General features: G+C 28.0%; 1 protein-coding gene across 1 annotated transcript in view; it reads right to left on the bottom strand.

The window, feature by feature from the left end:
- LOC115880941 (calcitonin gene-related peptide type 1 receptor-like) overlaps positions 1-11,612 on the bottom strand; it is a 176,708-nt gene extending 165,096 nt beyond the window's left edge. Inside the window, exon 1 of the mRNA XM_030898273.1 lies at positions 11,524-11,612. Within this exon, the coding sequence (XP_030754133.1) occupies positions 11,524-11,612 (89 nt within the window). The remainder of the gene's footprint in view (positions 1-11,523) is intronic.
- Positions 11,613-12,934: the final 1,322 nt, after the last annotated feature.

Raw genomic sequence — 12,934 nt, 5'->3', positions numbered from 1 at the left:
CACTTTTATAAAGATTTAAATAGTTTTCTTTTTGCATACAATTTAAAAATGATAATATTACTAGCCTGTACATTTTGTACATTTGTTGCTTTAAAAACAATCTAAAATGTCAATATTCCATGATAAATGAGGTCTAAATTATAAGAAAATGCATTTTCCACGAAAACTTGAGGAGATAGGTAAAAAATGATATAATACAATTTGATAGACAATTAAATTGTGCATCTGATTCTCCTAAAGTATACAGGGTGTTCCATTTAAATTAAACAAGTTATTGTCGTTTAAAGCTAGAAATAATTTAACATAAATTTTTAGACACTCTGTATGAGGTAGTATTATTTTTATTAATGCAGCACAATAACTGATCAATAAATAGACTTCAGTAAATATTTAGTATTAAAAACTTTGATACCCTTAGAGAAATAAAGCCTTAAAATGTTTACTGCAATTTCACAAAATTGAAAATATTTCAAAAACGGTAAGATTTAAGTGTAATAAACCTTAATCAAATTTACCTTTATTTTAATCGTAGAAACTAAAAATGTAATAATATACAGGGTGTTCCATTTAAAAAAATACAACTTTGATATTTTTTATTTATTTGGGACACTCTGTATCTTGTAAAAATGTTTTTAAATTGTAGCTCTAGTCCTAACTAATAGTCCTTCAACAAACCCAAAACTTACAATTTGTAAAAATCTAATAGTTTAGCTACAATACTCCGTGTCGTATGTGTTGAACAACCCTGCATATCTCCAGTAGTTTCCGAGATACCCATAGAGAATATGTATCTTGTAAAAATATTTTTAAATTGTAGCTCTAATAGTCCTTCAACGAACTCAAAACTTACAATTTGTAAAAATCTAATCATTTAGGTACAATACTCCGTGTCGTATGTGGTGAACAACCCTGTATATTTCTGCTTACTTTAAAAATACTTAATATAATATAACTACTAAATATATAACCATTAATATTTCTTTAGAATAACTAATACTAATCACATATCATAGAAGATATTATATTTAACTTCAGTTGGCTTTAATTTTATTACTTGGACTACCGAAACTATGTCAAAATATTTTAGCAATTTTAAACTGGTACAAAAGAGACATACCATACATAATTTTTCCAGAGTGTTTAACTCTAGATAAAACAAAATAAGCTAATAAATAATAAGTTTCTATTTAAACATATAAGTTATGATGGTTATGGAACAGGTGTGTGCTTGAGATCTTAGGGAATTTTCTTTTTGTTACAAAAAGATATCTTACCCTAAAGGAATTTCAGAAGATGCTTTTCTTAAATTTAACTCGTAAAGCTTTCAAAATAGAAATAGCAAAAATAGGAGTTAAAATATTTTCCACATTCTTCATATAACACTCAACTGAAATTGAAAAACTTTTAAACGTTGGAACTCGGTAGAGCGAGGGGTTATTACAAAGCCATTTTAATTTTTTTTATAAAATTCGTATACAGTGTCGGTAAGAGAGAGTCTTGCATCAGTATTTACATGTTTAAAAAAGCGTACACATTAAGCGAGAAACAATTCGAAACATGTCAAGCTCGCATTTCATCGCCCAACTTTAACGCATTTCGATTTATTTCCACCCACTTCGGTTTGCCTCGACCTACTCGACGATTCTTAAAAACGCCTGAAAACTATTCGTGATGAGGGCAAGGAGGATTTTTTTGGCGTTTTTTGTTACCTCGTTCAATTTTGTTATGTTTTGAGCTATTTCCAAAACGTGGCGGTATCTGTTCCGAGGCAAAAGGTTTTTTTTTCTCATAAATCTCAGTGAAATAAATAAACCTAGATGTTTCAAAAGTAGCCGTTGTTACGATGATATTTCATTAATTACATCTCGATTTATGTTATATTGATATATATTCCAGAAAATTAATATTTGAATACGCGTTTATTATATGTATAGTAGATATTTATATTTTTGAACAAAAGTTTTCACTTAAACTGCAGGAATATAATTACAATATTTTTATGATTTAATTTTATTATAATGAATTAGTATATAAAATTGTATATGATAGGTTTGTTTACGGCCTTAATTGATTAATACAAGAGTAGTATTGCTTTATGAGTAATACTGGTAACATTATCAATATATCCACTTGGGAAAATTATTAATTGACCCGATGTCAACAAAATTATGGTCCATGGACATTATTTAAAAGCAATGTTCTTTTATTGTTCTTAAGAGAAATCTGCAAATGATACTGTTATTAGCATTCAGCATGGTTTGACATAAATCCATTCAACTAGTATTGATTATACAGGGAATTAGACAAAACTAGAAAAACAAAATCAAATTCGTAAACTAAACTTTGCTACAGACTACAGTATAAATCGTCCTATTGCTGCCAAAAGTCACTAACTAACATTTTTCCGAACAACCAAATTCAATCACTAACATGTTTTGAAGCGGAGAATCGATTGCAAAAGTCATTTACTACGATTTCTGGCTATTTATGTTTTATCTTAATACCGAATAGTTACTAACTATAACATCTTTATGCAATGCAATTCATTTTTAGACGCATTTTTTCTCAGGTAATAAAGAGTAAGTTAATTGTTTTAGCAATGGAACAAAGAAATGTTACTTTATCGTAACCAGAAATAATAAATAATTAGATTATTTTTTAAGTAATTTTGTGTACATTTTGTTCATGAGGCGCAGTACCGTGGGATTATAAATGATAAATGGGAAGATCATGTTTTATTTTTTACTATATTTTTAATTAATTTATATTTGAATAATGATTAAAACTAAATATTCTTGTGTAACCTTCGAGGAATATCCAGTTTAATTTACAATCGGTAACTGTTTTCATATCAGTTTTTCCACGTTTACTTATTTTTCTGAAGCCACCAGAACGTTTGACCTTGATTCCCTCGTGCTATTTCACAAAATAGTAGGATAAATATCGGCCCGTGTTATAAAAATTAGTTCCCACGTTTCCCTAAATTAATGGAGACGCGCCGTGATTGGTTGTTTGTTTTTATTATTAATCTGGGTTAACAATAAAAACAAACAATAATAATTATTTTATTAATAATTACTTAATAATACGGTTATTTTTTGGAATTGTTTAAATATGGTTTAAACTAGATTAGAGAATAAAATATTTAGGGGGTACATAATATGTGGGAGACAATGTGCATAATTTAAAAATTTATTTTTGAAATATACAGGGTTTCCAGGGCTAAGATCCATACCAAAGTTATATTTTTCTTATGAAACACACCCGGTATTTTATTTCATTGTTGGATTCTTGTGCCCAAAAGAAGGCATTTATTATAAGGGTTAAATATGTTTAAAATCTTTAGTTTTAGAGATATTTAAGATATTTAAATTTGCATGCTACAATGGAATAGACTATTAACACCTGTACATTACTTCAGAATTAATTCTTATGCTGAGTTTAAAGGTGGTGAAATAAACTTTACTGAAAAAGACATTGATTCATTAAATTTATACAGGGCTATCAAGAGTTGCTGATCTATTTTAGGATATATTTTATATAAAAACTTTGTTATTTCAATGTAACGCCCTGTATTTTTCTACAGTAGTCGAGGCGAGTTCAAATGCTCTTTCAAACTATATTATGGTTTCCTAATACCTATCTAGCTCAGATTTTGAATAAAGCGATTTTAAATGGAAATTGTAGTCAAGATGGCTGGTATCGACATGGCAATTTTCTAGTGACAGTTAGTAACTATTTTCAAAGTCGACATTAGTTTATGGACATTATTATTTTGTTTACCAACAGTTTACTTGAATTTACCTACAATAGTTTAATAAGTATTTTTTTTTTTTTTTAGTTTGTATATGAAGAAGAAAATAAAGCAATTACTGTTGGCGGAACAGTGTGAGATGTGTTACTAGTGATATTATTTTGTGGGAAAAATTTTTTTCTTGGCCTCAAGGCTTATGCTCAAAGATATCCAAATGGGAATCTTCTTTACATTAAAGAGTTTGCTAGAAAAATTTTCTTCTATTTCGCCTGGTAGTGTGGTTTATAAAAAGCCTATTAGGCAGATATCTGTCGTTGGAAGTGAAAATTGAACATGGTGAAACAACATAGAAAATCGATGTATCTACAAGTCATCATAAAATAATTCAAAGGCTACTTCTTCGTTTTTCTACCACTAATTTTAACAAACTTCTACAAATATAATTTTAATAAAAAAAAAAAATAAATTTAAATAAAGTAAACTGGTATAGAATTAAATAAGTGTCAGTGTTTTGTTTGGAGTACCAGAAAAACCAACTTCCTGTATATCTTGATTCTAATTGTTAATCGCTTTTATTCAAAATCTGAAACAAGGCTAAAGCTACTGAGAAGGAGCATTTAAAATCTACTTTCGACTTATTCAAAAAATACATAGTGTTGCATTTAAAATAACGAAGTTTTTATGTAAATAAATATTTAAAAATGATTTTTTTTTTTTTTTTTTTGTTTGTTTTATACATTTAAGGAAGAACATTTTTTGTAAAAGTTGTTCTCTACAACAACCAACGAAGAACTAATTCTGAAAAGTAAAGTACAGGGTGTTAATCTATTCTATTGTAGCATCTGAAACTAATATCTTTCAATAAAAAAAAAATAAATCAAAATGTCGTCTGTTGATGAAATCATTATTTCTGTCATTAGAAAGACTATTAGTGAAATTAAAATATTGGGTGTTCCTTAAGAAAAATATAACTTTAGTAACAAAAATATAAAAAAAAAAAAACACCCTGTACATTTCAAAATAATTTTAGAATGCCTACCACATATACCCACTCATCTTTGTTCTATCTTTCTTATAGTCAACCGAGGCGAATATGGTGCGCCACCCTGTATTTATCATTACTATTTCCAGATATGTTTTGCAGGGAAATGTTTTATGAAATGCTTTTCAAGGAAATATTTTTGCAAAACATTTCCGGGCATAGTGTAGCGGCTGTTTAACAGTATTGAAATAACTGTGGCAATCTGGTAAGTCAGAGAGAGAAAAGTTCAAGTGTCTATTTACGTTATAAAGCTTTATTCAGAACACAACCTCTAAATTAGTGGTTTCAGTATCATTAGGAGTTTGTTCCTCTAATGTCAATGTAAGCATTCAAAACTTCAAAATTAATAGTGGTAATTTTTCAACTAGTAGAAAAAGTTAACAACAACACAAAAACAAAACAAAGTTTTAACTTTTGCGCTAATTATACCTACTTGAAAATTTGCCAATTATTAATTGCTTTGGGGTGGAAACTGTTTATTTTACACAAAAATCGACATTAAAACCGGTCTTTGCCGACCGGATATACTTATATTATCAGACGTTTTATATAAAACATATTAGCAAAATCTAATTTTCAGAACATGTTTGGACAAAATAATTATATAGATTTTAAAAAGGGGTTGCTCTTCATTTCAATTATGTCTTTATTTTTTTTTTTTGGTGGTACAGCAACATACAGGGGTCCAATGAAATACGTCAGACATCTAGCAGCTTCACCGGAGATAAAAACTTGAGAATTTTGTTTTAAGTGCACCAAGCCTAAAGTATGTACGAGGCTAAAAAATTAAAATCTTAAGAGGATGTTATCGTACAGGGAAAATATTTTAACTTGGGGTGAGGCTCAAAAAGTGTGAGTGGTATCGGAATGATTTTTTTTAAAGCAGAACCTCTATATATTATTGCATTTTGGCTTCCTTTTAGTTCACTTAAGATCACTTTACATAATTCTTGCTTGGTAAATATATTTCGAGATATTAATAAATAAAAAATATGTATTTTCTACCTCCTGAAACAAAATTCTATATTATATATTTTTTCCAACCTGAAATCAGTATATTAGTTATGTACTTTAGATATATATATGTCTATTTAATTTGCTATAAATATCGTAATCTTACATTATACAAGTGTTCAAAATATCTACATAAAGTTTCTAAATATAATATAATTTTTTCTTTGTTTTTTAATGGAACACTCACCAGTACATATTATATTTTTATTAGATGGAGGTTAAAGAATGAACATTTTTGTATTTAAAATTATTTCAAGAGTTTTAATGGTTTTCACAGATACAAACAGTATTATTTCATGTGGCTCCGTCAACGGTAAAATGAGAAAAATCTTGATAATTATTTTTTTTACACGCAGTATTATTTGGTTTGATAAATATAATTAATCAAACAAACCAACAGAGTGCAGAAATACCCTAAATTCCAACAATGTTAATTTTTAATTAACAATATTCCATCTATTGAAAAAATAAATAATATACAGGGTGTTTTGTATATATATTTATAAAATAAAAAAAAAAATAATATACACTGTAATAAACACCGTTTAAAAAAAAATTAAAAAAAAAAAATTATTTTACATTGTAGAAAATTTGTAAAATTTTGAACATCTGTATGATTTACGATTGATATTTTGATAGCAAAAGTAAATTTACAATAATATAAAACAAAATTATTTTTTTTTTTTTTTTAATTAATTTATTATTGTGGTGATTTAGTGTTTTTATTTTTGATATAAGGTAAATGCACCTAATATTGTTTTGAGTTCAGGACAGTTCTTATATTTTAATAATTTTTTGAAAGGCTAAAACATGTATATTTTTTTATTTATTTATTAATATCTGAAACTATCTGAAATATATTTACTCATATCATGATTATGTAAAAGTGATCTGAAGGAAGCCAAAATGCAATGGCATAATATACAAGGTGTTCCATTTAAGAGAAATCATCCTCAGGCAGACCTTTTGAGCCACCCTAGAAACCAACCTTATAAAATACATCCCTATACATACTTTAGGTTTGCATTGAACAACAAAATTCCAAAGTTTTATTCTAGGGGATACAGATGCCCGACTTGCTATTCATGGAACGTGTACAAAATTCCAATGTGTGGTAATAATATAAATTATAAAAAAAAAAAAAAAAAAAAAAGAAAAAAAATCATTAGCTCTATAAGCATTGATTAAACTCAGTTCATGATATTGAGGACACCCTTTATAAACATATTTTCAGTTCTCCTTTGTACTTGAAACTTAATAGCGTAAAACAAAGAAGTAGTGTAACCTTTGTTACAGCACTCACATTATACTCCAACTTCTTAAAGGTAATGAAAATTAATTTTAGAATATCAAATTATGAAAAAATAAGGTCAGTGTTAAAAAAGCTAATTATTTTTGTCCATTGGTATTTTAAATGATTCAGGGAAGAAAAATTTCCATCTGACGGCAGGGGGAATGAAAAAAGTTGTTAATCAATAACAGCTTGTTTCTTTTTCTTCTTTACTTCTTTAGACTTCGTAGTACTTTTAATTATATTTACCATGATTACGGAGTCCCTAATAATATTTATCTGGCACTGACATTGAGAGCTTCCCTAAGTTAAAGAAACTACCAAGAGAGAAGATATTCATGGAATATTTTGAATAGGAAATTACTAAAATAAATTGAATAAAATCTGTCACTCTCTACTAGGGTGTAATAACCGTTTAAGAAAAAGATATTAAATTATGTGGAATTCAAAACTTAAATTATTTAACTCTAATTTACTTACATTTCTAAATAAAACAAAGTTGGGGTTAGTCAAACTCTTCACCTTAACTTAAGAATAAAATTATTTTTTTTAAATAAGATTTTAATAATTTCTGGTTTGTTGGATTCGTCTCTCTCCCCGAATAGCAAAATAATTATTAAAATAACGGAAAAACTCACCAAAAAGTTATACAGACAATTACTTGTTAAAATAAATTAGAGTTTTGTCATCTTCCGCAAAGTCTACTGCTTTGATGCTAATTGATGTTTACTGCAAATCAGAGACATACTAGACATCATAGAATAGAAATCATATTCAAAATATAAGAAAGATATTAGAAATAGCAAAGGTATGTTTTAAAAACGTGCATCTCTCGTGGAGAGATTTCTCTCATTAGAAAGTAAGATTTATTTTCATATTAATATAGGTCCGGACTGCTATGTGTCGCTACAGGCGGTTGTGATAATTTTCGTCTTGCTTTTTAAAAAAGTGCTTTTAGCGACTCGAATGAAATTTTGGACACAGATAACATAACACCTTATGTTTTTTCAAATAGAAAACCATAGAAGACAGCCCTTAACTTCATTAAAATCGCCATTTTTAAAGCCATATAATATGTTTCTTTCGAAAAATTGTGAGTTATAGCCAATTTTATCATTCTTAATATAAAAATAACTTCACTTAGTTAATACATGGGAACAAGTTCAATCGTCGTTACTCTTCAAACTTTTGTAAAATTAAAATAGAAACAAAATTGTGGTAAATATGAATTTTCAAATGAAAAGTAATATGATTATTGGTTCAACTTTTCTTAGCCATACATTTTCGAGGAAACGTTGACCTGTGGTCGTTACTTACGTTTTAATTAAGAAAGTTAAATTTAGATACTCATACACATCAATAGAGTGGTTCCAACACAACTTTCATGCAACCCACCTCATAATAGAAAATGAAAGTAATAAAATTATTTATATCATAATTATGCAAACTCAGGAATATGAAGAGGTGGACCAATTGCATGGGCCTCCTCGTTCACCTGACCTATCCACTTTAGATTTTTTATGCAGTATAGTTAACAACAAGGTTTACAAAGAACTTTTATGAAATAAGAGGCGCTCAGAACAAGCAATTTTTGGGAGTAGTTTATTAAAGTCGACTGGCGGTTCTGTGGCAAAAGCTTGTAATTCAGTTTAAAGATGCATTTTATGTACTCAAAACAATGGCGTTATTTTAACATTTGCTAAAATAACTTAGAAGTGTATCTGGTGATATTATTTTTTTTTTTAAGTTTGGTTTGTGTAATGGAAATTGTAAAGAACCTTTTAATAAAATTCAATCTTTTTATAAGTTATAAATGTAACAGAATAAGAATACCATACCAACTAAGTGAAATTAGCCAAGAAAGTTAAGAATTAGTTATAACTCATTAATTTTTCGAAAAAACATATTATACCTACCTATATCACTGAAAAGCTTAAAAAAATGGCGCTTTTAGCAGAGTCATGACCAACTATGGTTTCCATTTAAAAAAAATATGTTTGTGTCCTTATGTCCAAAATGACAGGCTTTAGAAAAAATCGGAGAGGGCAAATCTCATTAAGGAAGTGATTATCTACAACTTTTATCTGAAAACTTTTTTTTTTTTATTTTTAAAATGAAATTATAATGGAATTAGGGACAAATTTGTTTTCAAATATCTAGTAATCCTGAAACTTTTCAAAAATCTGAAGGCGCATATTTATGACCCCACAAACTGCAATTCTTTCCCAGCTGAGCTCTACAGGGTTTGTTCACCACATACAACAAGGAGTATTGTAGCCAAACAACTAGATTTCTACAAATTTAAAGTTTTGGGTTCGTTGGACTATTAGAGCTACAATTTGAAAATATTACAAAATCTAAGAAGTGTCCCAAATAAATAAAAATATCAAAGTTGTATTTTTAAATAGAACACCCGTATATTATTACATTTTCAGTTTCTACAATTAAAATAAAAGAGATAGAAATTTTAATGAGTTTCACAGTTTAATCTTATCGTTTTGAAATATTTAGGTTTTTGTCAAATACAGTAATAATTTTAGTAACTTCATTTCTCTAGGTGAATTTAAGTTTTAAAAACTACCAATACTGTACTGAAGTTTTCTATTTACTGAGTTTTGTGTTGCAATAATAAAAATTATACTACCTTATACAGAGAGTCCTAAAAATTTATTTTATATAATTACTAGCTTTAAGCAGCAATAACTTTTTTAACTTAAATGGAACACCCTATATATTTTATGAAATCAGATGCACAATGTAATTGTGTATCAAATTGTAATATGCCATTTTTCCATGTATCTTTACAAATTTTCGTAGAAAATGCATTTTCTTATAATTTAGACCTCATTCATCAATATATATATTGGAATATGGAATTTTGACATTTTAGACTATTTTAAAGATGTAACAAATTTTTAATGAGGTACAGATACTAATATTGTCGATATAGTTCGCTTGTTTCATTAAAATAAAAAAAACTGTTTAAATATTTTGTTCAAGAGGACCCATTAATATGATTCCATTATTTAAACTACATTAATTGGCTGTTTACGTTGATTAATAATAATTGCTCCAAATACTAAAAAACTGTTTTTTTTTTTTTTTTTTTTTTAATTATTTGTATATTTTGATGTAAAATCATATTTCATTTTTGACAAATGCTTATAACAGAGACATTCTTTTTCATAACTTATTATTATATTGATTTCAGATTCAATCCACATTTGTTTAGAATAATTTATTAAGAACACAATTAGAGTATGTAATTAACTAGTATTTGGGCGGAAACAATGGTGGTATATTTAATTAATGGTATACTCTTTTTTTTTTTTTTTTTTTTTTTTTTGTATAAAAATGGGCTAGTAATGTTATCGTTTTGCTTTAAAAACGACAATATTACCTACCCTACTAGCACATTTTGTACATTTGTTTTTAAAAACAATGTAAAATGTTATTATTCCCGTGGGTATGTTGAAATGAGGGTCTGGGGGTATGGAGAGTGCGTTTTCTGCAAAGGGAGTTTAGGGATGGCTGAAATGGTATGTTACAATTTGATAGGCAATATTAAATTGTGCATCTGATTCTCTAAACTATACGGGGCGTTGCATTTAAATTAAACAAGTTATTGCCGTTTAAGCAAGAGTGTGGAAATAAGAATTTTAGACTCTGTCATGGTCAATCTATTATTTTGTATTACCAATACAATAACTGATAAATAAAAAAAAAAAAAAAAAAAATATTTAGTATTAGAAACTTTGGGCACTCTTGAATAGAACCTTAAAAGGTACTGAGAATGCAATTTGGTCATATTTCAAAGAAACGGTGAAAGTTAAGTGTAATAGGCAATCAGAGTTACAACTTTATTTTAATCGTGAAACTAAAAATGTAATTCACTGAATGGAAATGAGCATTGAGAGTTATTGCTGTGTGTTTTGAAGAAACTACAAAAGTATTTTGAAACGGTGGATTAGGCCGGTGAAATCTTAGTAAGATTTATCTTTATTTTGGTCGTGAGAGCTGAAAGTGAAATAATGTACGAGTTGTTCTGTTTATGAAAATACAGGCAGAGTATTTTTGTTTGTTGGGACTCTGTATCTTCATAAAATCACCAAATTGTATCTAATAGTGCTTGAACGACCAAAACTTACAATTTGTAAAAATCTAATGGTTTAGCTACAATTACTTTAGGTAATGGTAATGGTGAACAATGCATATCTCCAGTGGTTTCCAGGATACTTATAGAGGAACATCGTAGGAGACTCCGCCCTATATCATAAAGAGATAAAATTGATTCTTAATGGACTTGGAAACATCTAAAGCGTGTTTTATTAAAAGATACTAAAACATGATGATTTTTCGTTAATTCAACATGACAACGTCTGGAACGTGTCTCGATAATAGATTTCAATCATATCCACTTACATTGTAAGTTCAGTTCCTTCGCCGTACGTCGCTCGAACGGGCACGTATATCAGCGTCGTTATCAAGGGTATACCCAATAATTCTGTCATCCATACTAACAGATTGCTTTGCGGGATGGTATCACTAAAACCATTGTGGGATACACGCAGCTACTTGCAGCATCCACGAACTCAGTTCGAGATCGGACAGCTGAGGGACCGGTATGATGCGATGCATAAGAGCGAAAAACACCATTATTAGATTTCTTTTCTTGTTGGAAATTTCCAATGTCCCTCAATATCTTGTTTAAAATTATTATGTGATGATATGGTGATACGATGGGGGTGTGCTGGAGTATAAGTTTCTAAAGTAGGTTATTTTTATTTACAGGGATATCATTTTCAGTGTCTCAATCGATTTACAATTTTCTGTTTCCTATTTAAAGTTAATAGAATTTTTTTTTTAATGTAAATTTGACCTGAGAGAGTCACCTAGACTACACCTGACTACCTAACCACCTGAGTTTTTTTAAAACGTCAATTTTGACAGATACGACGCCATCTTGATTTTTTTAAAATTAATACTATATTAATTTACATATACATGGGTTATGTTTTCAGTACTAGTAGAAGATAAAAAAAATAGTTAAATGTTTCTAAAATACTGCCAGAGACCGACGGAAAAAATATTCTGAAATAATAAGCTTAGAGTCATATTATTAGTAAATTCACTTTCTATGTACAGGGCGAGTCTTAAATAACTGCTAATATTTTCAGTGCTGGTAGATCTCGATAAAATAAACATATTTTCTCTTTACTGTTTTTCAAATAAGTCGGAAATAACAAAGTTGAAAATTTCCAAAAAAAATATTTCTTGCTTAACTTTTTAGAACCACTGATCTTTGCTGGGTTTCATATCTTGTAAATTTAATCAATTACCTATATGTAATATTTCTTGATAATATAGCCATATTATCAAGAAATCATTTTTTTACTAAAAACTAAAAAAAATTCCAAAATTTTTTTTTATAACTACTACTGGGTAAATGAATTTCTAGTATAGTATGACTTTTTTTGAAACTTTAGTTTCAGAGATATAAATTTAATCGGACCTTTTAAAAAAATTATTTTTTTTTCAGAAACTATTTGAGACAGAGTTTACCAAAAATGCTATTTATAACTACTACTGGGTAAATGAATTTCTAGTATAGTATGACTTTTTTTGTTAACTTTAGTTTCAAATAAAATGTATCTAAAAAGTCTGCTCCCCATTTGTTCGTAAAGTCTCCCACGAACAAAGATAACACTTTTATAAAAAAAAATTAAAAGAATTTTTAAGATATTATTTTTAAAGCCAAATAATTAAAGAAATATTGAAATTAAAAATATTGAAAACTTTGAATTTTTTGAAAAAAAAAACTCCAAAATTGTTT

The sequence above is a fragment of the Sitophilus oryzae genome, unplaced genomic scaffold, assembly GCF_002938485.1.
Source record: "Sitophilus oryzae breed Bouriz unplaced genomic scaffold, Soryzae_2.0 scaffold_1666_pilon_pilon, whole genome shotgun sequence".
Lineage (NCBI taxonomy): Eukaryota > Metazoa > Arthropoda > Insecta > Coleoptera > Curculionidae > Sitophilus > Sitophilus oryzae.
This window is presented reverse-complemented; position numbering and strand designations above follow the sequence as displayed.